Source organism: Scleropages formosus, chromosome 22 (genome assembly GCF_900964775.1).
Source record: "Scleropages formosus chromosome 22, fSclFor1.1, whole genome shotgun sequence".
Taxonomy (NCBI): Eukaryota; Metazoa; Chordata; class Actinopteri; order Osteoglossiformes; family Osteoglossidae; genus Scleropages; species Scleropages formosus.
This window is the reverse complement of record NC_041827.1, coordinates 13,764,593-13,791,189: the sequence shown is the minus strand read 5'-3', so window position 1 is coordinate 13,791,189 and position 26,597 is coordinate 13,764,593. Positions and strand designations below refer to the sequence as shown.

Below are 26,597 nucleotides of genomic sequence, written 5' to 3'. Positions count from 1 at the left end.
CTACACTACCAGCTGAGTAACTGTCTTTAAATGAACAATCAGCGTGTTAAGAATTCAGCAATCATGAGTACACACACACACACACACACACACACACACACACCGTCTGAAACTGCTCGTCCAAAGTGGGGTCGCGGCGAGCCGAAGCCTAACCCGGCAACACAGGGCAGAAGGCTGGAGGGGGAGGGGACACACCCAGGATGGGACACCAGTCCATCACAAGGCACCCCAAGGGGGACTCAAACCCCAGACCCACCAGAGAGCAGGCACAGGCCAAACCCACCGCACCACCGCGCCCCCGTGCAATCATGAGTAGTACTTATAAATTGTCTTTTTTTCTGTTTATGTATATTCATTATGCAGTGGCATTAACGCTGAAGCTATATGAATGGGCCAATGGACTGAGCACTAGCATTCAAAACACTATACAAACAGCAGACAGGCAACTATGGATAGCTATAAATAGTGTACTGTTCTCCCTGCGTGTTGTGCACACCCAGTACGTTAACGCAGTTTAACAGCAAGCCAAACTCGATTCTCACGAGCCAGGATTATGAGCGTCTTGCTCCTTTATTGTCTCCAAATGTGAAAATGCGAGTGAAACTATAATAAACAGAAACAGTAAAGGAAACTTAGTCTAATTACAACAATCGTCATAATAACTAGTTAAATCGTTTGCCGATAGCACACTTAGCATGACACAGCGCGAACTCACACACGCGTTTTACAAGACAGTAACGTGGAGTTACGGCTGAATAAACAGAGTTTACATTACAAAGGTCAAACTTAAAAGCACGTAAACATTTTAGCCAATGTCTGCAAGAACTTCACAACTTACAGTTATTGCTTCCACGGGCGTAGGAAAGCACACAGAACTCAAGACGCTTCCACTATGCCTATCGCAACAGTAGCGCATCATGGAAATAGCGCATGTGCACAAATTGCGTATAACTTACGGAAATAAAGGTTCCGCTCAACAAAGCAATTAATCACATGAACTAAACAGATCTGCGGGCAGAACACTCCCCGTCTGGCATAACTAATGCCACTAAATTTAAGCTGTTTTCTCTCTGTCCTTTTCAATCCCGTCCTTCCCAGTCATTTTCCAGCAGAAGGACGACGTCGGAGATGGGCCGCAGGTAAGTCTTCGAGGTGCCCTGAGATGACGTCCGTACTTCAACTGTGCGGACCTTTCCATCGCTGCTTGGAGAGGTTGACGTGACCAGAGCCATTGGCCACTCATTCCTAGGCGCTTGACTTTGGTGTAACAGCACAATGTCCCCAGGTTGCAGGTTCCGATGCGTTCTGTGCCACTTGCGTCTTGAATGGAGCGTGCTTAGGTATTCGTTTCTCCAACGGCCCCAGAATTCATTCGCAAGTGCTTGCACTTGTCTCCACTGGCCTTTCAGGAGATCTTTTCCAGTGAAGATTCCTGGTGGAGCATGTAGGCCTGGCTTTTGAGTTAGGAGCATGGCAGGGGATAGCAGAATTGGTGAGGAGGGATCCGATCAGATGGGGACCAGCGGCCTTGCGTTGATTATTGCTGAGGTCTCTGCCATCAAGGTACACAGAACCTCATGTGTCAGGTGAGTGCGTTTGTTTTGTAAAAGCATAGAGTCTAATATTCTGCGTGTCACCCCAATCATACGCTCCCACACTCCCCCCATGTGGGAGGCGTGCGGGGGATTGAACTTCCATGTGCAGCCGTTGCTGTGGAGATACTTCAGGATGCTGGTCTGCCTCTCATCAAGACACCCCATGCCCAGTTCCGCACTGGCAGCGACGAAGTTAGTCCCCCTGTCTGACCTAAGCTGCTTTGCGGGGCCTCTAACTGCAAAGAATCTCCGCAATGCATTGATACAGCTGGTGGCATCCATAGACTCTATAACTTCGATGTGTACTCCCCTGGTACTCATACATGTGAACAGAATGGCCCACCTTTTGCTTTGCGCTGCACCTCCACGAGTGCGTCGAGTGACCACCGACCATGGTCCAAATATGTCCAGCCCCACGTACGTGAAGGGTGGAGATGTGTTGAGCCGCTCCGGAGGGAGGTCAGCCATCTTTTGCACTTCTACCTTCCCCCTGAGCTTTCGGCATATTACACAGCGATGAAGGATAGAACTCACCAGCCTCTTGCCAGCAACAATCCACAGTCCAGCCGCTCTGATGGCCCCTTCTGTGAACTGACGCCCCTGGTGTTTCACTTCCATGTGATGGTGTTTCACAAGCAGCTTGGTAACATGGCTATTCTTTGAGAGGATGATTGGGTTTTTTACCTCTGATTCAAGGGAAGCATGTCTGAGACGCCCTCCGACCCTCAGGAGGCCATCACTGATGTAGGGGTCAAGGGTCAGGATTGGACTTGAATTAGGGACTTCTGTGTTTGCTTGAAGAGCAGCATATTCGTTCGGATATGTGTCTCTTTGAACAGACTCTAGTATGAGCCTCCTGGCTGCTTCGAGTTCTCCAGGAGTGCGAGGCCTGCTACATTGATGCCATCCTTTACACATGTGCTGCGATGTGTCGGTGGAGCCTGACTTGTGGGAACGTGCCTGATGTATCAAGAGGGAAACAGCTCTCAACAAGGAGTTCCATGTGGAAAAATGCTGGAATCTTTCAGAGCCAAGTCGCTTAGCTTCGATGTGGGTAGCGAGAGCCGTTACTTGCGGTCTGACGTCCACGTCCATTTCAGGGTCTATCAGTTCAAAGTGCTCGTGCTTCTCTGGCTTTGGAGGCTTATAGAGGAAGTCAGGTCCCTTGAACCACATTGTGTTCATGAGCTGTGATGCAGCCACAGATCTGGTGGCTAAGTCGGCTGGGTTCTCTTCTGAAGGGACGTAATGCCACTGCTCAGGGGACGTTGTCTGGCGTATGCGATTCACGCGATTGTGTACGTAGACAAAGAATCGCTTTGAGTCATTACAGATGTATCCGAGGACCACCCTGCTGTCGCAATAGAATTGTACAGCGTCCGGCTTGTGGTCCAGTTCATCTAAGATCAGCTCCGCTATCTCAACCGCCAGGACGGCCCCACAAAGCTCAAGGCGTGGGATTGTGGGCTCCGGCTGCGGTGATAGTTTTGCCTTTCCCAGGACAAATCCAACTTCACAACGGCCATCTTCAGTGACAGCTCTTAGATAAGCTACTGCCCCTATGGCCCAGTTTGAGGCATCGGAGAAAAGACACAGTTCCGTGTACATAGGTCTTGAGAGTGACTTGGGTATATAGCAGCGAGGCACGTGGAGGCTGCTTAGCTCCTCGAGTGACGATTTCCACACTTCCCATTTGCTCATCTTTTCATCTGGCAGAGGAGCATCCCAATCCTGAACTCCACTGGACAGCTCCCGCAACAGCAATCTGCCTCTGATCGTCACTGGTGCTGCCAGACCCAAGGGGTCAAAGATGCTGTTGACGACTGATAGCACCCCACGACGGGTGTAAGGCTTGTCAGTGACAGCTACATTAAAGGTGAACATATCTGTGCTGATGTCCCAGCATAGGCCTAGGCTCCTTTGGGCCGGCAGAGTCTCATCATCTAGACCCAGGTCTTGGATGCCTGAGGCCAGTTCTTCTGGCTTGAAGGCTTTCATCACAGTGATGCTGTTTGATGCGATTTTGTGCAGCTTCAGGTTAGACTCTGCAAGTGATGCACAAGTACGCTTCAGTAGGTCTATAGCTGTAGACTCTGTAGGAAGGGATATGAGCCCATCGTCCACATAGAAGTGTCTTTCAACAAAGTGCCTTGTGTCAGCTCCATACTTTGGTTCTCCTTTCTGAGCAGCTCGCCGCAGACCGTAGATAGCAACCGCCGGGGATGGGCTATTGCCAAAGACATGCACTCGCATGCGATATTCTTCTATCTCTTTGGATAGGTCATTGTCTTTATGCCACAGGAATCTCAGGTAGTCTCTGTGGTCGTGCTTTACCAGGAATCCATAAAACATCTGTTGGATATCAGCAGTGACTGCGATGAGATCCTTCCTAAACCGTAACAGCACACCCAGGAGAGTATTGTTCAGATCGGGGCCTGTAAGCAGCACTGAGTTGAGGGAGACACCGTGTTGTTGGGCGCTTGAGTCAAACACGACTCGTATCTGCCCTGGCTTCTGCGGATGGTACACCCCAAAAATGGGCAGGTACCAACATTCTTGCTTCTCATGGATGGGTGGTGCCTTTTCTGCATGTTTGTTCTCGAAGAGCTTTTCCATGAAGGAGGAAAACTGTTGCTTCATCTCCGCGTTTTTGCTCAGAGTGCGTCTTAAAGACCTAAGGCGGGACAGTGCTTGCTCTCTGTTGTTCGGGAGTGGGGGACGAGGTGACTTGAACGGTAAGGGAGCTACCCAATTGTTCTTTTCATCCTGATGGACTTCTTTCTCCATAATCTTTAGAAAGATCTCATCCTCGAAGGACATGGCACATTTGTTGTCATTGTCTGTACGCTGAAAGACCCTAAGCCCGAGCTTGTCTTCAGGTTGCATAGGTTTTGACGTGGATGTAGAGAGACCATACCTGCGCTCCCCGCCGTAGCACGGTTTTTCCTTTACCCTGATGCTGTTATGGCAAGGAGTGAGGAGAGACGGGCGTCCGTTCTGTAGGATGTGGGTTCTGAAGACACTCAGAGTTGGTTTATGAGCATTGTCAATACACACGTCACCTACAATTACCCAGCCTAAGTCTAGACGCTGAGCAAAGGGTGCATTATGTGGTCCATTGAGTTGCTCTCGCACCTTGTGCACACGTATCATGTCTCTCCCTAGCAGGATCATCATCTGCGCGTCAGGATCTAGCTTGGGAATGTGGGGAGCAATGTGCCTTAGGTGAGCGTGCGCGAGAGCGACCTCTGGAGTTGGAATCTCAGATCTATTGGTCATTATCTCATTGCACTCAATGAGTGGTGGAAGGTCCATGCACACACCTCCATTCACTGCTTCAATTTGAAAGCCTACCGCCTTTCTTCCAGTCATCTCCGTGGTGCCTGCGCATGTCTTCATCAGGTATGGTGACAGGTTGCTCTCAACCCGGAACAGGTGGAAAAATTCAGAGCAGGCCAGTGAGCGGTTACTCTGATCGTCAATGATGACATACATTTTGATGGAGTGCTCCGGTTGACCCCGGGGGAAGACACGCACCAGGCACACCTTTGAGCAGGACCGCGTGAGGCTGCCCTTTCCACAGACCTTGGTGCATCGTGATGTCACCTCGAGTGGAGGACTGCCTCGTGCTTCTGCGTCTGGTTCTAGAGTGGTCAGTGAAGCAGGAGGTTGGGAGGTGAGAGGGTGCATTGCAGAGCAGTGTCTTTCGCTCTCACACTCGCCGCATTTCAAAGTCGCTTGACAATCCTTGGCCTGGTGCCTTGGAGAGCAGCACTTAAAACAGCGTTTGTGTTCCTTTAGGATGCTTTTTCGTTCCTGCAATGTTTTCATTCTGAATAACCTACATTTTTCCAAAGGATGAGTTTTCTTGTGCACAGGACAGTATCGGGCTAGATCATTGTCTCTTCTCTCAGCCTCTGTAGTGCTTGTGGAGTCTGCATCAACTGTGGCAGACACGTCTGTCTTTTGCACAGATATAGCAGCCTTGAATCCGCTGTGCTTTGACTGAGTTCTCTCACCTTTGTTATAAGACTGACCGCTGCCAGACAAGGTGAAACTTGGGTCATTTCTGGCCTTAGCCTGGTCATAGACAAAGTCAACAAAAAATGAAAAAGGAGGAAAAGTTACTCTGTGCTGTTCCTTGTATAGTGAGCCGGTGAAGAGCCATTTGTCCTGCAGGGCTGGAGGCAACTTTTCCACTATGGGCTTTATCCCACGAGGAGTATCGAGGTAGGCCAGGCCAGGAAGATAGCCATCATTTTTAGCTGCGAGCAGCTCCATGAGAAGATCGCTGAGCTCTCTCAGTTTTGTGTTGTCCTTAGCCGACAGACGGGGGAAGCTATCCAATCTTTTAAATAGGGCATTTTCCACTATTTCTGGTGTAGCATAGCATTCCTGAAGTCTTTCCCAGCACAGATGGAGAGCAGCTCTGGGGTCAGTAACGTAAACGGCGCGGATCCTTTTCACGTGCTCAGATGACTCTTTACCCAGCCATTTCACGAGAAGGTCCAACTCTTCACTATATGTGAGCCCCAAGCCCTGTGTCGCGTTGAGGAATGAGGACTGCCATGCTCTGAAGTTCTCTGGCGTGTCATCGAATTTGGAGAGACCAGTGGTCACTAATTCTCTGCGTGCTAGGAACTTGGCAAAGTCTAACATGGTTGAAGTGTTAGCATGAGAAGGATGCTGACCATGTTCTCTGCGTGGGTAATCCGATGGTCGTGAAGTAAGTATGCGTTCAGTTGCACATGCGTGCTGATCTGCTGAGGGTCTGAAGAGATTGAGCGGAGGCTTCTCCTCTGCAGCTACAGGTGTTGTTTGCTGAGTATCATTGTTCGCAGCGTGCCGGATTTCATCGTGATGCGATAAAGCAGGAGTCTGAGTACTGACCTGTGACCGGTGCCGCACATATTCTTCCGTGCGCTGCTGAATCACTTGTGGCGAGACAGCGCTCCTCACACTTTGCATGTCATCATTTCCCATAGCTGCGGCTGCTTCTAAGATTTCAGCGTTTACTCGCGCAGCTTCCGCTTCCTTTTCAATCTCCAATGCTTCTAATTCTAGATCTAGCCTAGCTCTCTGCTTTTTTATTTCTAGCTGTCTTTTAGCATAAGCCACCTTGGTAAGAGCTGCTTCAGCTGAGGCTCTAGCCTTGGCAGCAGCCTCCATGATAGATGACTCGGAAGAAGATGAGCGCTTAGAGCTCGCTCTTGATGCTGCATGGACTGAAGAGTTAGGTGAAGATGGACGCTGCATGCTTGCGTTCTTGTATTTTTTCCTTGCACCCACCGCTGGTATAACTTTTCACTGTACTGTTCTCCCTGCGTGTTGTGCACACCCAGTACGTTAACGCAGTTTAACAGCAAGCCAAACTCGATTCTCACGAGCCAGGATTATGAGCGTCTTGCTCCTTTATTGTCTCCAAATGTGAAAATGCGAGTGAAAAGTTATTGCTTCCACGGACGTAGGAAAGCACACAGAACTCAAGACGCTTCCACTATGCCTATCGCAACAGTAGCGCATCATGGAAATAGCGCATGTGCACAAATTGCGTATAACTTACGGAAATAAAGGTTCCGCTCAACAAAGCAATTAATCACATGAACTAAACAGATCTGCGGGCAGAACAAATAGATATGTCAGATGTTTTATTTGTTTTCATCAATGTCCAAAATGAACAGTGCCATTGTTTCGCTTCTGTTGTTTTGTGAAAACTCCTGTCTGACCACAAAGAAACAATGTTCACTACCCATATGTCGAATGTCATTATTGTTTTATTATTTTAACCCATATTCCTGTATATGCTCTGATATGTCTCTATAAGGATAATGATTATCTCACAAACCTTTGGAATTGCTGGGGAAACCTGCCGTTACTGGTGTCAGTAACCATCTGTGTCTTTCCAAAATGGTTGTGAGTCTTGCTCTTGACTCACATTTCATGGCAGCGACACATAATAAGTCTGTTCAGAGAGATTTGTTTCTAAATCATTATTTTTGTAACAATAAAAAGGTAAAACTACAGATGTTTCTTTTGTATTGTATTGATTTTTAAATCAGTTGCTCTACTTTCACAATGAATGATTTTAAATAATTAAGATACCAGACATTACTCACATCATCATCTGAACCGCTTGTCCCATACAGGGTCGCGGGGAGCCAGAGCCTAACCCGGCAACACAGGGTGCAAGGTTGGAGGGGGGAGGGGACACACCCAGGACGGGACGCCAGTCCATCACAAGGCACCCCAAGCGGGACACGAACCCCAGACCCACCGGAGAGCAGGACCCCGTCCAACCCACTGCGCCACTGTGCCCCCCTCCAGACATTACTTTCAAGGAAAAAAATGAATTTAAAGTTATCTGCAAAGAAATGAAAATTAATATCACAAGTTCTTCTCTAAACAGTGTCACCATTTCACAGTCATTATAGAGTAATGGCCAGTTTCTACAGGGCACTACACAAGGACTTACCTCTCTTCAAACTCATACAAATGCTGTACTTGTCTTTCATTTCTCGGCTTGAACAAAGAAACTACGAATTAAGATGGAGCCCTAGTTTGATGAAGTGAGTCTGATGAAATCATTCAGGTGACACCAGGACTAAAACACTAATATGGTTTGAAAAAGCGCGTGTTATAAAGAAACGTACATTTTCTCACGACACAACTTGTAAGAAGTCAATCAATGGATGTTGCCATACATTAAATATTACATCAAATTATATGTTGATAATCCATTTTTGAGGGGCATGCGGTGGCACAGCAGGTTTGGCCGGGTCCTGCTCTCTGGTGGGTCTGGGGTTTGAGTCCCACTTGGGGTGCCTTGTGATGGACTGGCGTCCCATCCTGGGTGTGTCCCCTCCCCCTCCAGCCTTGTGCCCGGTGTTGCTGGGTGAGGCTGCGGCTCGCTGGGACCCTGCTCGGGACAAGCGGTTTCAGACTGTGTGTGTGTAATCCATTTTTGTTTATGTGGAACATTTGGTGCTGCAGTGGTTGGCACTGCAGCCTTTGAAGCAAAGGTTACAGGTTTGAATCCCATCACCTCTACCCTAAATTGCTCCAGTACATATTAACATACTGCATGAATGATCTCTTAGCTTCATGTGATATGTAAATGTTGACATTCTCTAACTCTGAGATCATAACTGTTGAATATCGGATACACTTTCACGCAGCTACTCATATACACACACACACCAGCTATAACCGCTTGTCCCGAGCGGGGTTGCGGCGAGCCGGAGCCCAACCTGGCAACGCAGGGTGCCAGGCCGAAGGGGGAGGGACACACCCTGGACGGGACGCCAGTCCGCCGCAAGGCACCCCAAGCAGGGCTCGAATCCCAGACCCACCACAAACGCAGGCCTGGCCAAACCTGCTGCACCTCGTGTGCAATAAATGCTTAACTATAATAAATAATGTGGTGCGCAGCCCTCCGGGTTCGGATGGGATGAAGAATGACGCACAGAAAGCGTTCACGACGAACGTTTATTAGAACACCGGCACACAGGAAAATAACGCTCTCCGTCCGACAACCTCTTTTCCTCAAGGACCTGCAACAGAAGCCAGCTTTCCCAGCCTGCTTAGCGCAACCTCCCCGCCCCCCCGCTTTCCCCGTACGTCACGCAAATTCAACCAATTACAATGCATGCGTTTTCCCGCTCAAACCCACAGGAACGTGGGTCGTTGCAACAACAACAACAACAACAACAACAACAATAATAATAATAATGATAATAATAATAAACATGATTTATTCAGTTAGTTGTGTGATGTACATTAGTTCATATGGTGGAAAGTAACAAATAAACTGATTTAGACTCACACGTCATCTAAGTCTCTTTCTGCTAACGTAATGCATACATTGCATTTCCTGTGAAAGACGTACGTCGCTTTGGAGAAAAGCGTCTGCTAAAGGAATAAATAAACACAGGACGGCACGTCATCTGCTGTAGCCCTGCCCTTAGCAGAAGGTTTTTTGTTTCGCCATAAAAGTCCTTGGCAGTTTGGCAGAGTCCCGGCGCCTTCACTCATTGGCCGCAGGGGATGACAGAGCCTCGGGTGGGCACGTGCACTGCCCGCTACAGCGCTCGCCTCGCCTCACACACAGTGAGTGAGTCTGACCACGCTGGTCGGTTACTTACAGTCGCGGCTCGCCGGACCTTTTGCCGTCTCCGCCGTCCATTCTCCACTTGGCCTCATCGCTCTCACACCTTATAAAAAAAAAGTATCGCAAATGTACTGCTTGAAGGCACTGCGCGGGGTCAGAAAAGGCGCCGCCGAGGCGCTGCTGAAGGACGTCGCGCGCAGGGCTCTGTGCCGCGGGGACGCGCCGGGGTTCGCGCTCCCGAGGAGGGCTGACCGGTTGCTGAGCTCGAGCGCCCCGGTGCAGGGAGCCGCGGAGGCGGAGGGCAGAGACCCGCACGGGTGGGTGGTGTTTCACACACGTTAAATGACAAGTACAAGTGTGAAGTACGGGTCGAATAATTGACACTTGACTTGAAGTAGAAAAAAGACAAACGTCACCTGCATGCATGATCATGCAGCACCGGGCTTTACCATGGTAATTCCAACCGTAGCCAGCAGCAGTGAGTGCAGACAAACTGAACTGTGAGAAAACAAAGTTATTAAGAGCATTACAGGTTTTCTGTAATGAGTTACTGTTACCATTTAAAATTTTCTGGAAAAAAAAAAACACATACACAGGCTGAGCTTTTATTTAAAGGAACAACCTTTATTGAAGCAACTTTTAGCATTTCTCCAGTCCTCTTCTTGTGTGGCACATGATCTTGTCAGAAAGTTTCTTGGCAAAAAACTGTCTCTGTAGCTCTTTACTGTGTTGTCTGTGTTTTTGCTCATGTCCCCGTCGTTCACCGAGACTTTGGTGTCCATGTGTGCGGCAGGAACGTGTCAAGGAAGGGCATCTTCTCCGGACTGGAAGATATGCTCTTCTACACCATCACAGATGGAGAGGACAGGATCTCTATTTCTCGCTTCATCTCCGTGAGTCTTTCCAACAGCACTGCAGTCAGATTACCAGGAATGGATTTTGGGCACAAACAGCAACAGCTTTAAGACAAATTATCAATAAATTCTGAAGTAAGGCATGGAGTGTATATTTCATACTCTCTCTCTCTCTCTCTCTCTCTCTCTCTCACACACACATGCACAAACACCATTTACCGTTTTTATTGATAAACAGACAGTTTGGAGGAGGCAGTGCACAGAAGCTGGATTATTAACTCTGCCACTTATTAATCTCTCTTCTTATGAGCTGCGTGTCGGAAAAAAAATGCAGCAAGTAAGTCAATAAATAACTGAGTAACTGAGACACAAACTTGGCCGACCGTGTTATCAGTCCCTGGAATGGTATCATCCACAGCCAGCTGCAGCCGGTTGTAAAAGCCCCCTTCTGCGAGTTCATCCAGCATGTGGGTTTATGAGAAGGAGCAGTGCAACTAAATATGGTATTTCCCAGTAATTGTCGCTGATCTGTATTCACATTGCAAACATGCAAGGCTGTAGCAAAATAGATCAAATCATCATTGTCACCATCATCATATTATTATTATTCTTCTTATTATTATTATTATTACTTCAAAATTATAGTTTCAAAGTGACTGACTGATTTGTAAAATCATAGAATATCTTTATAGGCTCAATGAATTTTAAGTATCTTTCTCAGTGGTGCTGCTCTCTCACTTTTTTGGGACTTGCAAAACTGTCCTGCTCTTTACATCCTCCTGTAAGATTGCATCATACTGGACACGTACACTTGGGCATGTGCTCATATTAGCAGAGCGTGGCTCTATTAAAAGAACTATGTGCTGTGGTATTTGTTTTTCATGAGATCAAAGCTCAACCTTCTCCTCCAGATGCAAAGATTAATGAAGTTTTTCTGTCAGTGTGCTCACTCCAGCTGCTAAAACCTCACCCCTAAGTCTACAAGGAGAAGCACATCAGAACTTTTCCCCTGCTGTTTCCACACATGTGCTCCTCACCACCCACGGGAAACATTGTCAGCATACCCAGATCTTTCAGCACCTCATCCAGTGATCTGAACTACTCTCCACTGGGGGTAGTAGTTTATTTGTCACATGTTTTATCACGAGGTTGTTAGTCTGAAAGTGAAGATGTGTGATGCCAGTTTTACCACTGCATAGGATGCATCTCTCTTGAAACAATGAAAAGTAATTTGTCATTGGTTTCTGGGACTCGAGCCAATTAGAAAGTCCAACAAGGATTCAGAAGTACTTATTTTTAAATCAGTGTGCTCTTTAAAAGTTGAAGGCTGAGCTGTCTTGTGGAATGGATCACTTTGTCTTGATTCATTTAGGTTTCAAAGATTTGGTCAGTGAAAGTTCTTAATTAAGATTTAAGTTGGTAAAGTAAACATGAGCCTACATGAGGGTACGGTAAAGATGTGCAGGATTTGGAAATTCCATTATGTAAAGAAGCCTTCACATCTACAGTATGGTCCAATATCAAGTGTTACTATATGCCACAGCACTCTAGTATTGGCTGGATTTTTTGGTAAGCATTTTCTCATTTAAGGGGGTTCATCTTAAAGTATTTGAAATGGAACAGCTTTTTCAAAGGAAGTCAGGTCACATTTTTTCATACAGATTGCTGATATGCTTTACAGGCTGTGAAGAGCACAGGTCTGCTGACCTCTGACCCCCGGCTTCGTGACTGCATGAGGGAACTGCGATCTGCTGTACGGGAGTCAAACGGTGATGTCATGATGGACAGTGAGCTCTTCCGAAAGTGAGTCCCATATATCTGCCGTATCCCCTCTCATGCACAGCCATCACTGGAGAATCTCCTGATGGAAATGGGCTATTTTTACTGTGACCTTTAGGAGCTACTCAGTGGACAGGGTCAGAAGGTAATGTACCTCTATCTGCTTGGGCTTGTACTTCTTAGATTATGGATGACTAGTAGTGTATAAACAGTGTTGACCCATACACACTGTTTACACTCAACTGTCAGTGTGACTTTGTCAGTTCCTTTGAATGTCTGTTGGGAGACGTGGCTGGTACTCTGACAGCACAGGAGAATGACAGCAGGGCCAGAAAGTGGATTGATGGCCAACAGCTGCGGGTAGCTCTCCCAGGAGCACATGCAAGGCACAAGTGTGGCCTGGAGTGAAAAAGTATAAAATAAAAACAACCTGAGTTTAGTATCACTTTCTTCACATGTTGCCATATTGTAGGCTGCATAGTGTGAAGCACATGTTTTGGTCCAAGTGCACCACCCCATGCTTTTCTACAGTCGATGAGTGAAAATAGTGGACACTCATTTGTAATTTGTCATTGTCACCTGTCATTTACTGGTGTGTGGAACCTCAGTATGCAGCTAAAAAGGCACCTGTACAATGTGGTATGAACTTGGCTAGAGCCTGAGCCTCTTCTTGCTGCAAAGTCATTTTTCCACAAAACGTTCACTTACCAGCTTTGAGCAGGAAATCAGCACATGGACACTTGTGTGTTGCTTTGCCTTCACTCTTCTGTCCTGTTTTTCCATACTAGTATTGCCAAGATTGTCTAGGTGTGTCAAATTTTTGACAGGGTCTGTATATTACTCTTCCTTGACATTGCATTCCACTTGCAGCAGGTCAGTATCAGACCCAGTATCTGAATAGTTTGAATTGCAGTTTGAATAGTTTTAGTGTGGAAACCACAATATTTTCCAGTGAGTTCCATTGAGTTATACTGTAAATGATGGTCGCATGGTGTCACCTACTCTTAGTATGAGTGACGTGTTTTGGTTCATCTAAAAGCATGTTAGATCCTACAGGATTCACATGGCCCAACTTTCTATCCATCTGTTTTTTTTTTTTAACACAACATACTTTTTTTGGCAGGTTCATAGGACACATTCTTGCTCCTATTCTGATGGAATTGCAAACTCAGAATATCCAAGGAGGGGACTTTTGCTGTGTATTGGGTGTTTAACAGTTTACACAATCTGTGAAAAGTCTGATGTCCACAGCTGCCATATGACGTTAATAGATATAAATGTTGCAGTTGGTTGCCTTGCTCATTGTTAGCTTTCCTCTGATGCAATGTTTCCCTGCACCTCAGGTGTGTGGGCAGCAATATTGTCCTGCTGACCCAGGCCTTCAGGAAGAAATTCATCATCCCGGACTTTGAGACTTTTGTTGCGAACATCAATCAAATCTACCACAAAGTCCAGAGGCAGGAGGACGGACGTGTGGGTATTTCAGTCAACGTTCTTATATTTTAAATTATTATTGCTCTCTGTTTTTCACTCCCACACACACACACACACACCATAAGGAGTCTACATTTGTTTCTGTTGATCAACACTGATGTGATGTCTCATTCTCGGTGTGCAGGTAGCAGACTACATTCCCCACCTGGCCAAGTTTAGCCCAGACCTGTGGGGTGTGTCTCTGTGCACTGTGGATGGCCAGAGGTAAAGAGAAAATCTTCTTGCTGAGTGTGCACCAAGCTATGTGTGTGTTCCTCTCTATAACTACTCCTGTAGGTGCTTCCAGCTCAGTCTCTTGTGCACTTAAATATTTCACTGCATTTCTTATTTTCTTACAAACTCAATAACCTTTTTCAAGAGTGCATCAGCAGGGTCCTTACAGGAACTTGCAGTTGTGATCCTAATTTCAGAAAGAGGCTTGAGTCACTGTCAAAGTCCATGGGACTATGTCTCCTGCACAGGTACTCTATGGGCGACACCAGGGTGCCGTTCTGCCTGCAATCGTGTGTGAAGCCACTGGAGTACGCCATTGCGGTTCACGAAGCTGGAACGGAGCGCGTGCACCGCTATGTAGGCAAGGAACCAAGTGGGCTCAAGTTCAACAAGCTGTCCCTGGATGAAGAAGGTGGGTGACTCCCATTCCCCATGTCTCTCCCATTTCCTGAGTTTGTTGGTGGGTAATGACCTTAACTGTGTGAAGGCAGAATTAAGCAACAGAAAAACATGCGTGTAAAATATCATACAGTGCTAGCAGTTACACCCATGAATCAGAGTAGTCAAAGTCAACTTTATTGTCACTTCTACAATATTTTTATAACATACATTGGACTGAAACAGCGTTTCTCCTGGACCACGGTGTGACACAAGACATGTACAACATATACTATTGCTACTACAGTACAATTCACAATTACTAACTACTAAACTAAAAACACAATGGAATAAAGTGCAGTGGTGTGGTTAGTTCAATAAATTGAAATGTAAATAGATTTTAAAGTGGTAGTGCAAAAAAAGTGAGTATTTTTGTGCAATAATTATTTGGACAAGAGGGGTAGTGTGGCCTAATGTAGGTCGATGTGGAATGTATTCAAGAAATACAGCAGCTATATTTTGGGTGGATACCAATTTAAGTGTAAATAAATGTAAATGTAAATGTTAGTGAGCTTTCAGCAGAGACTATCAGGGACCTGAGAGGACAATCTCTGCTGACCGTATGAAAATGGCTGCCGTCCTTCTGGATGGGGTGGGTTTGGTTCCAGTGGTCAGAGTTCAGGATTCTGGTATGTAATGGGTGGTTATGGGTGGTACAGAGAGTTCAGGATCCTGACAGCTTGAGGGAAAAAGCTGTTGCACACTCTGGTGGAGCCGGCTCGTATGCTCCTGTATCTCCTCCCAGACGGCAGGAGGCTGAAGAGACTATGGGAGGGGTGTGTGGGATTTCCCACAAATTTGGAGGTTTTGCATCAGTCAGTTGCAGTCAATGGTGTGGTGATACATTATCTCTGTTGTACATTCAGATGAATATCAAATCAACAAATTGAATGAGTTATTCTTAGTAAATTAATGCCAGTTTTCTGAAAAAGTTTGTGAGGTTGCTTACTTTCATGCCATGAATTTGATCTCTGTCATGACTGACCTTGTCATGTTTGTCTTAGCATCAGAAGGTTCAAGGTGTTTACTAGTAGAGGTTAGTTTAGTGTTTACAGTTTTGCGTTTTTTCTGCAGACAAGCCCCATAACCCTATGGTCAACGCCGGGGCAATTGTCATCAGCTCCCTCATCAAGGTAAATGTTATGTGTGTCATATGATTGTACACAGTCACTTTAAAAGTGTATCAGGAGATACCTGTTTAAAAATCTATAAATCACAACCAAGTCAAATCTACCCCCTGCCTCCATTTGTCACATTAAAATTTAGGTTCATAAAAAACAGTTTAATTTACTTAATATAGCCCATAGAAAAATGTTCTTAAGTATTGGTAACTAGTACTGTTGTACTTTTCACACAATGTAAAACAGAGTTCTTTTTCTGAAGCATTTTCTCATGCTCTTCCAAATGTTCTGAACATTACTACAAATAAGAACAACTAAGCTGTGTGTCTGTTGATTTGCTGTGGGAGACACTACTGTTTAAGTTGTACACTTCTATGAAGAAAAGTGTCTCCCACATGCATCACTGTAAATGTAATAACATACATGCTGAACATAGTTAAAATATAATTTATGCTATTCATTAACTGTGTCTGTCCTGGGTGTGTCCACTCCCCTATCAGCCCTGCGCTCTGTGTTGCCAGGTTAGGCTCCGGTTCGCCACGACCCTGCTTGGGACAAGCGATTTCAGACTCTGTGTGTGTGTGTGTGTGTGTGTGTGTGTGTGTGTGTGTGTGTGTGTGTGTGTGTGTGTGAGATTAACTGTGGATTTGGAAAGCCAACATTATTTTGATGACATCCATGTAGGTTGAAATACTGAGATCTTTCAGAGGGTCTGAGTCTACATGTTTTTGGAGCAACTAAGTAAATATCAAATTCTCTTGTCTCTATAATAACTGATCCTACACCACTACATGTACAGCTTCACAGCACAGCCCTGTTCTTCCTGTGTTCTGTTCTGTTGTTCACTGTACTGTAGTAGTCCTAGACTTAAGACAGTCATCCCTCGTGCCCTCTGACACACTACCAGTATAATAGAGGGTGTCAGAGGTGCAACTGTTTGCTAGCAGATAATATAACGCACTTCTTCTTTGGTCTTATACATTTAGATGTTGTCTTTATACATGGGAAAGTGTATTTATTGCTTGCAGTTTAGTTTGACTTGATTTGCATTTCTTGCTGACCCATTTGCCCACAAAGTGGCAAAGTGCAAAAGCAAATAAAGGTGCACGGACATGCACACACACCCACACACTCTTCGAGGCATAGTATCTCTAACAACATTTCAAAATAAAGGGTCTGATGATCAGAAACCACGTCACCTGATAGTGTTTGACCCACTGACTGAGAGAGCCAATCTGGTCGTGACATGTGTACAAACAGACCTGTATTGTGTCACATATAGTCCTTTAGACTTTTTTCTCATATCTTGACCTTGACCCCGGTTGGTGACAGCCAGGTGCCTTCTCATGCTGTCTTTTTCCCTCACACTGAGGGGCCTGGAGCAGGGAGGTGTGTCGTGTCAGCTTAACCAATGAAAAGACTCTTTAGAGAGGGTGTGTATGTTTAATTTTGGTGATGTCTCTCAAATAGTGACAGATAGCAGATACTGTATCTGAAAAAGCATTAAGTGGTAAAGATAGGACTGAGTTTGAAGGGGGAGGTGGCAGATTATGTTAAGGGAAAAAAGTATCCGGCTAACTGAAATATATCAGTCAGTGAGTCCAGTGTTTGGAAACAGATGCTAACTGTGTTTCACATCGTTCAGTGATTTTAGACTTGGAGCTGTGGAGCACAGGAGCAGATTGTTAGAATGCATGCCATGTGAATATATTTTGTGTCCCCCTTCTCAGACGCTCCACCGTCACACATGCCAACACAGGCCCTCACACTTTGCTGGAAGATTAATTGCTTGGCTTCAGTTTCTTGACGTGGCTCTAAATTAAAAGAAGCTTATGACCTGGCTGTGATTTTTAACCCGATGCTGAAACTGTATCTGGACATGAGCATCTTTCTTCTGTACTTTGCCACTTTAACACATGCTCCATACACTGTCTATACACTCCAGTAGCAGCAGAGCTAAACCATCTACTTGGTCTGCAGTAGGGCTCTAGAGCCTTTGAAAAAGATCTATCATCTCTACACTCGGATGAATAATTGACTTATATTCACATCAGCAATCATGACTAAATAGTTAATTGTTTTCATTATATTTAAAAATAAACTTTGGGATGTTACAATATTTCTCCTCTTTCTTTTTCCAAAGCCTGGCGCAAACAAGGCATCAAAGTTCGACTATGTGAGTATGTCTTCCTGCACAGAAGTGGCAGCGCATCCCAGTGCCTGTAGCCCTCCTGTCCATACTGAGCATCCGTGCTGCAGTCTGCACATCTGGTTTCTCTTCTTTATACAAGCTCAGTGACCTGACCTGTCCTCTAATTTATTTTTCCCTCAGCACTCACCTTTTTTCTTTTTTGCATTAACTTTTTTGATTTTGCAACCTGTCAGGACAAAGTACTTTTAGAAAGTGAATGACTTGTTAATATGGGCATTCCTGTCTCCTAGGTGATGGATTTCATCACTAAGATGGCAGGCAGAGAGTTTGTGGGCTTCAGTAATGCCACGTAAGATTCTTTGATTTAACTACCATTAAATACTGAATAGGGGGGTGCAGTGGCGCAGTGGGTTGGACCACAGTCCTGCTGTCCGGTGGGTCTGGGGTTCGAGTCCCGCTTGGGGTGCCTTGCGACGGACTGGCGTCCCGTCCTGGGTGTGTCCCCTCCCCCTCCGGCCTTACGCCCTGTGTTACCGGGTTGGCTCCGGTTCCCCGTGACCCCGTATGGGACAAGCGGTTCTGAAAGTGTGTGTGTGTGTGTGTGTGTGTGTAAATACTGAATAAGGTGACAGCTGACAGGTACTTTGGGAAAACTTTGCCGTTAAATGATATAACTGATGTGATTTACAGGTTTCAATCAGAGAAAGAGACGGGAGACAGGAATTATGCGATTGGATACTACCTGAAAGAGAAAAAAGTAAGCAGAACTTGTAAATTAAGACTAGATGGTTTAAGGAAGTGAAACAGTTAAGAATGAAATGTTATGATTATGTTTATTGTCATCTCAGTATAAACAAGTGTACATCAGAAACAAAATATGCTCATGATATTGATGTGATGCTTATGCATATTAAGTGGCCTGCTGGAAATGTGAGGAAAAATGTCCGTGCGAGTGTACTGATCTTTCTCCATTTACACTCCCAGTGCTTTCCCCCAGGGGCCGACATGATTGATGCTCTGGACTTCTACTTCCAGGTGGGTTTCAGCATGTGATGACTAACATTTACATTCACATTCTGATCCTGAGCTTGTGTGCTTTCAATGTTGGTGTCATTGTGAGAACCTGTATGTGGCACATTCAGCTCTGATCTGATGAAGGAAAAAATAATTTTTTGTGAACTGGTCCAAGGGCCATGTGTGACATACTGAATCTTAAATGTCCAGACTGAAAAATTTTTGTGTTTTATTCAGATGTGGTATGTATTTGAGAGTGTGTATATAAGTGTAGTATAATGCGATTTCAGTTGATTTCGTAGCATTTGTAGTAGGTACACAATATATTAATTTAAACAAATAAGCAAAATGTATTAAGAAACAATAACATATATATCAACAATAAGTAGCTTCAGTTTCTTGAAATGCCTGCTTACACTGCAGCAGTAAGACCTACGTTTATGTGTTTGTGCTTGTGACCAGCAGGGGGCACCTTTACAACTCCCATTGTTATCTACAGTACTTACATTGACATTTATTTACATTTATTCATTTAGCAGATGCTTTTCTCCAAAAAGACATACTGTACATCTCAGCAAAAATACAAATTTGTGCATTACATTAGAGAAAGAGACATAGCTGCAGACATGTGATTCTTAAATAAACTTAGTCTGTTACTTTCCACTGGATCCACGGGTGTTCATCGCTTGAGTAGATGCAGTTCTTTCGGCGGGGGCTGCAGTGGCGCAGCGGGCTTGGCTGAGTCCTGCTCTCTGGTGGGTCTGGGGTTTGAGTCCTGTTTGGAGTGCCTTGCAACGGACTGGCGTCCCGTCCTGGGTGTGTCCCCTCCCCCTCCAACCTTGCACCCTGTGTTGCCGGGTTAGGCTCCGGTTCCCCGTGACCCCGCTTGGGGCAAGCGGTTTCAGCCACTGTGTGTGTGTTTGTGTGCTTTTGCCCCTCACTGAACTGGGCTCGTTTGTTCCTTGAAACCAGCCCATTAGGCAAATTTCCATGAGATGATCGAAATATCATTACATATTGTGGGAAAGGGGGGTGCGGTGGCGCAGTGGGTTGGACCGGGTCCTGCTCTCCGGTGGGTCTGGAGTTCTAGTCCCGCTTGGGGTGCCTTGCGGCGGACTGGCGTCTCGTCCTGGGTGCGTCCCCTCCCCTTCTGGCCATACGCCCTGTGTTACCGGGTAGGCTCCGGTTCCCCGCGACCCCGTATGGGACAAGCAGTTCCGAAAGTGTGTGTGTGTGTGTGTGTGTGTGTGTGTGTGTGTGTGTGTGTGTATTGTGGGAAAAATTAAAAATGGGGAAAAAAGCAAAAAATTCGTCCCTAGGTGAAAAATGTGTCACCTAAAATTCATTAAAAAACAAAATGAAAGGTATTTTTTCCACTGCAATTATAACACCAATACATTTATACAATACACACACACACATTTTCAGAACCGCTTGTCCCATACGGGGTCGCGGGGAACCGGAGCCTACCCGGCAACACAGGGAGTAAGGCCGGAGGGGGAGGGGACGCACCCAGGACGGGACGCCAGTCCATCACAAGGCATCCCAAGCGGGACCCGAACCCCAGACCCACTGGAGAGCAGGACCCGGTCCAACCTACTGCGCCACTGCACCCCTGTCATTTGTACAATATTTGTAACAAAATTATTATTTGTAGCTTGTCTTTTAATGTTACACTTTCATTCATTCATTCATTCATTCATTCATTCATTTGTTATCAGTAACTGCTTGTCCAGTGCAGGGTTGCAGTGCTCCAGAGTCTACCTCACAGGCACAGGATATGAGACAGAGTACACAGTACACTGGAGAGACACATTTTCATAATTTAGCTCACAGAACTTCTTGGTATAAAGAAGTAAAGTTCCCAAGCACACCTTCTGTGTCAGTCTGTGAGGCATGCTGACACCGTGCTGTCAGAGGCACGTGTAATGTTACTAACAGAGATTAAGGCTTTATTTGCTGTAGTCTAAGGGTATTTGTTGTTAAAGCTATTTGAATGGTTAATAGCATGCAATATTATTGGTTTAATATTGAAAGTGTTCATGGCAGTGAAGACACAAAGGGAGGAGGAGCAGTGTTCTCATCACAGTTCATTTATACCCCTCGGCAGTAGCAGGCAACACCACCCAACGGACAACAGAGAGGTGTCCTGACAGATAGAAGCTGCTTCACGGAGTTTCCTTATGCCTCGTCCCTCACCAGTCCCTGTTTCTGTGCATATCATACAGCTTGACTCAGTCTTTAACTCTGCTCCCAGAATGAACACATTGATTTCAGTGACCCAATTAATAATTTCACTTTTATAGTTTATTTCTATAGGGCCTTAAGAATCCAGGTTAGAATCCCAATCCCTGCTCTAGAGCCCTTGATCAAGGTACTTGCACTGGGCTGATGCTGTAAAAAATTGCTTAGCTATAAACTGGTAAATAATTATTAGTAACCTAACACTGGGAGTAACTTTTGGCAAAAAGCACAAGTTATTTGTAATAATAATAACATTAATATCAGTGATAATGAATTAGCTTTTCTAGTTTGTGATATTAGATTGACATTAGTTGATATCTGTGATTGATTGAGATTGTCAACATGACAGTTGTCCCATGCTGCCTGATGGTAAACATAATTAAGTTTCTGAACATAGTTTAGTTTTTCTATGATTTTCTTAAATAATCCCATCATGAGTGGTTGTCTCACATTTACCTTGTTGCTGTTGTGTTGAATGTTTGCACTGAACCAATAACCGGGAATGGGAGTTGTGTTGTCGGCAGTCATCTGAAGGGGTTTGTCTGTGTGTGTAGTTGTATTGCAGTTGTATTGCTTGTTGCATCTTTCTCAGTATTCCACACATTTCTATTTATGGAAGTATAATGACCGCATATCAGACAAAAATGCCACTGTACTGAATTTATGTGAAAGAAGGTGTATATAATACCACAAGCAGTTTTACCTATTTTTCATTGTACGGAAGGCTGTTATGTAGAGTTGAGTGTATTTCCATTGTGCTCGGCAAGATTCCTCCTTTGTAGAGAATTATACTCTGAAAAAAACCTGCCTGTTTTCATGTGCACCTGTTCCGATCTTGGATTCCTCCCTCGGACCCCTCAGCTGTGCTCCATCGAGGTGACCTGTGAATCCGGTAGCGTGATGGCCGCCACGCTTGCCAATGGTGGCATCTGTCCCATCACGGGTGAGCGGGTGTTGAGCACTGAGGCCGTGCGCAACACACTCAGCCTCATGCACTCCTGTGGCATGTACGACTTCTCGGGCCAGTTTGCCTTCCATGTAAGTCCAACCCTCCCTGGAACACATTCATAATCTGGCACACATTCCTGCTAATATAAACAAATATGTTGTCGGACAGAGACACGTAGTCAGGCACAGGCGCACAGATAAGGCTGATATACATGTATTGATGGATACACACACACACACACACACACACACACATTTTCAGAACCGCTCGTCCCTTACGGGGTCACGGGGAACCGGAGCCTACCCGGCAACACAGGGCGTAAGGCCAGAGGGGGGAAGGGGACGCACCCAGGACGGGACGCCAGTCCGTCACAAGGCACCCCAAGCGGGACTCGAACCCCAGACCCACCGGAGAGTAGGACTGCGGTCCAACCCACTGCGCCACCGCACCCCCCTGTATCGATGGATAAAATTACAAAATTGATATACACACCTGCTCTGACAACAAACACATGGACTGACATATATACATACAAAGATGATCTCACACAGAAATGCACACATGAATGTGTACACATGGGAGACATATGTGAAAGCTTGTTAAAAAGAACTACACACACTTTGCAGTCCCTGTACTATCTCCTCTTCCCCAGGTGGGCTTGCCTGCAAAGTCAGGGGTGTCGGGAGCCGTGCTGCTGGTAGTGCCCAACATCATGGGGGTCATGTGTTGGTCTCCCCCTTTAGACAAGGTTGGAAACAGTGTTCGCGGAATTCACTTCTGCCAGGTAAAGCAGGCCTTGACTGAAAGGAAAAAAATGCAAACCTTACACAAGTATGCAAGTTTTCAGCCTTGATTTAAAATATCAGCAGTAGCCTGGGCAGCTAATAAGCTCCTGTAGATATTTTAAGTCATACTCAATCTGAAAACTACATCCTTTGTGAAACACACAAGGGATGTTATGTTTGATTCAAACAAAGGATTATTGTAAAAAAAAAAAAAAAAAATACAGGTGAGGGACACAATCTTAGGAAAACACTGGAAATGTAAAATAAGGAAAACACAGGACTGAAAACAAAGGGATGTATTTCTCTGAGACATGCTGCTGTCAAGCATCTCTTAACAGTTTTGCCATGAATGACTTGATCCACTTTGACTGGCTCAGTGACCAGGAATTACCATAGAGCTCAACTCTGACAAACACTGACACTCCAGCTCAAAAGTAAATGCTCCTTAGGGTAACTGTGTATGAACTTTTTGCTCACTGTAGACTGTAAAGGCAGTAATACAGCAATGCCTACACAAGTTAGCTTACAGTGTTTGTTAGTGAAATGTGTTGAATTAATTGTCCAAGACATATTGTAGGGAATGCAGCACAAATGCTGAGGATTGTCTGAAAGAGATACAATGAATTCACTTTACTCAGGTTAATTATAGACACACCAAAGCAGCATCAACATGCAAACAAGTTTAAAAAGACTTTGTTTTCAATTCAAATTAAAGTGAGCTTGTTGATTGCACGAGTCAGGGTTCACAGTCAGTCATCTGGGTCCACCCCTCATGATGATACCAGTGCTGTGTGTTTAAGGGCTGTACCTGTTTAGTAAAGTTGATGACCTGCGCAAAACAGCATCAGTTTGCTTACTGTCCCTGAAGCGTGTTCACAGATGACTCACTAACATGGTCCGCCCATCAGGAGCTGGTGTCTGTGTTCAACTTCCACAATTACGACAACCTGAGACACTTTATGAAGAAGCTGGACCCCCGGCGACAGTCAGACGACGAGAGGGTGAGCACGACCTCCTTCTAAATGGAAGTGCCAGTTCTGCTTCTCTCTACTTTGACAAATGACAGTTCCTAAACAGTATTTTATGCTCATATGGTACATGCCGAGAAATTCCTTTTATTTGAGTCGGAGACGTGGCAGAAAGTGCGCATCCTTTCAACATTTGGCCTTTCAGAGGTTCCACCAGATTTTAATAGCTGTGTAATGTCTAGTGGTTCAGCCTCCCGGGTCACTTGGGTGTCTCCTGTCTATTCAGAACAAGTCTGTGGTGAACCTGATGTTTGCAGCCTACAGCGGGGATGTGTCAGCTTTGAGAAGGTAGGAAGATAACGGTGTGTATTCATGTCTGTGAGTTCTGTGCAGTGCTTCTATTGAGATAAGCTTCCCTGCTGGCCTCCTGCCGTGCAGGTTTGCGCTGTCTTCCATGAACATGGAGCTCAAAGACTATGACTCGCGCACAGCCCTCCATGTGGCAGCAGCTGAAGGTGGGCTTTCAAGTCTTTTTTCGTTCATATGCATGGACTCTGTTCAATAACAGTTAACAGTAATGCACTGAAACCCATCAGGCCATTTAATGACACTCAGCTCTGGACTTACTTTGTACACTTAGGTCATGTGGATGTGGTGCTGTTCCTGACAGAGGTTTGCAAAGTTAACCCCTTTGTCAAGGACAGGTAAGGGTATGTTATTAGGCAGCTGCTTCTTTCTGTTGCTTTGCTCCGACTCTGTCCTCTATCATTTCCACCCCTACTTATTCTCAAGATTTGGACTTCTTGCATCAGAGTCTCCTCTGCTTGTTCTGCTCCCTCTTTAATAAATGTGTCTCAGGTGTCATTGCCATCAAATGATTCCCACCCCTGCGTCAGGTGGGGGAACATTCCTCTGGACGATGCTGTGCAGTTTGGCCATGAGAACGTGGTGAAGATTTTGCAGCAGTACCACCATCTTTACAGTGCACCGGAGTCCATGCCTCGCATGGAGGACAACCAGAAACTGGAAACCATGAAAGGTGTTGCCTGATCTGGCTGCCTATATGTGGACCCTAACATAGTGCAATGTCAGAGTACTTTGTGGGACCTTTGCTCTCCTTCGTTTTCCTCACAAGTACATTTTTGTTCTTTCAAGTCATCTAAAAGAAAGGCCCCTCTTCTCCTCTCATGAAATAGCTAGTGGAAGTAGGTTCAAGAGAGTGTGTGTGTGTGTGTGTGTGTGTGTGTGTGTGTGTGTGTGTGTGTGTGTGTGTGAGAATACATATATGTATTTTTCTACAAAAATGTGGTTTCCAGTGTACATTACTCATTGTAAGGTGACCAAGGACACCTAAGTAAATTTTTCAAAACAGTGGAAATGGTGAATGTTCTGGCCTACTTAGAAATATCTGTACACTCACAAACACACACAAGATACATCAAGTGCACTCTTCTGAAGTATTTCAGGTTTTTTTTTTTTTTTTTTTTTTTTTTTTGACCGACCTTGCATCGTGTGTCCTATCAGCCTTTAAGTTTAAAGTAATGGAGCGAAATATTATGATGTATTTATGATCTGTACAGTAGATGACAAATTTAAAAAATTCAAATCAATTTGTCAGGGGTGGTTGAACAGAGAAATGTTTTCATGTCTTATATGATTATTTGAAGAAAATGCTTTGTTTAGAAAGGGGGTGCAGTGGCGCAGTGGGTTAGACCGCAGTCCTGCTCTCCGGTGGGTCTGGGGTTCAAGTCCCGCTTGGGGTGCCTTGCGGCGGACTGGCGTCCCGTCCTGGGTGTGTCCCCTTCCCCCTCTGGCCTTACGCCCTGTGTTGCCGGGTAGGCTCCGGTTCCCCGTGACCCCGTTTGGGACAAGCGGTTCTGAAAATGTGTGTGTGTGTGTGCTTTGTTTAATGTAAAATGTATTATCAGGGAAATTTTGTGGTAAATTACTGTGAACACTGTAAAAGTGTAAATAAAAATTTCTGTGAATATTAGCAAATACATTAATGAAATGTAAATTGTAATTAACTGTTGCCATCCACATTTTTTCCTGTGGTAGAGACTGAAATCACGTCAGTGTGTCTATTCACTGGTTGTTAAACCGTTCACTTTGATTTGGAAGGCAGTAAAGTCATGATGTATTTATTTTGTAAATGTAAATAAAGAGAATTTTCCGATTTTAATAATGCCTCAGATTTTTGTGCTGTGTCTTTCAATAGGCCCACACATTTTACTGTGTCATTTGCTTTAAATGATTAACCTTGTGCTGTATGGAGGCTTCCATATTGGTGCTGAGGGGAACTGCACTGGAGCTGCAGAATTGTGACATGTCAAAGTCTTCTGTACAAAGTGATCACATTGCTCTGCCTGCAGTTGGTGTCTTTGTTCTTTTGTACAGTTAAGCCCAATTATTTACATTTCTTCATTTAGCTGAAGCTTTTCTCCAAAGTGACTTAAAACATCAAGCTACTTTTCATTATTTACCCATTTACTACAGCTGGTAATTTCACTGGCACAGTTTAGGGTCAGTACCTTGCTCAAGGCTACTATTAGCCAGAGGTGGCATTCTAACCTGTGATCTTTGGGTTGAAAGACCGATTGTTCAGTCTGATTACACACACACACACACACACACACACACACACACACACACACACACACACACACCATCTGAACCACTTGTCCTATACAGGGTCACGGGGAGCCGGAGCCTAACCCGGCAACAAAGGGCGTAAGGCCAGAGGGGGAGAGGACACACCCAGGACAGGACGCCAGTCCATCACAAGGCACCCCAAGCAGGACTCGAACCCCAGACCCACCAGAGAGCAGGACCCGGTCCAACCCACTGCACCACCGCGCCCCCCTCAGTCTGATTAATTATGTTT

General features: G+C 45.4%; 1 protein-coding gene across 1 annotated transcript; it reads left to right on the top strand.

Moving 5' to 3' along the window:
- The first annotated feature begins 9,736 nt into the window (after nt 1-9,736).
- Nucleotides 9,737-24,971, top strand: LOC108928429 (glutaminase kidney isoform, mitochondrial-like). Its single transcript, XM_018742351.2, has 18 exons — nt 9,737-10,019; nt 10,496-10,595; nt 12,238-12,359; nt 13,679-13,808; nt 13,954-14,033; nt 14,291-14,454; nt 15,555-15,613; nt 17,745-17,777; nt 18,044-18,102; nt 18,444-18,510; nt 18,738-18,788; nt 21,873-22,049; nt 22,613-22,744; nt 23,654-23,746; nt 24,000-24,061; nt 24,152-24,228; nt 24,354-24,417; nt 24,610-24,971. Exons 1-18 carry the CDS (start codon nt 9,829-9,831, stop codon nt 24,761-24,763), a joined length of 1,815 nt encoding a protein of 604 aa, XP_018597867.2. The 5' UTR covers nt 9,737-9,828; the 3' UTR covers nt 24,764-24,971.
- Nucleotides 24,972-26,597: the final 1,626 nt, after the last annotated feature.

Excerpts from the sequence above, each read along its gene's own strand:
- LOC108928429 (XM_018742351.2), top strand. The coding sequence starts at position 9,829 with ATGTACTGCTTGAAGGCACTGCGCGGGGTCAGAAAAGGCGCCGCCGAG. Across the intron at positions 22,050-22,612 it reads CGGGCCAGTTTGCCTTCCAT|GTGGGCTTGCCTGCAAAGTC; the intron begins GTAAGTCCAACC and ends CCTCTTCCCCAG. Across the intron at positions 24,418-24,609 it reads AACCCCTTTGTCAAGGACAG|GTGGGGGAACATTCCTCTGG; the intron begins GTAAGGGTATGT and ends CCCCTGCGTCAG.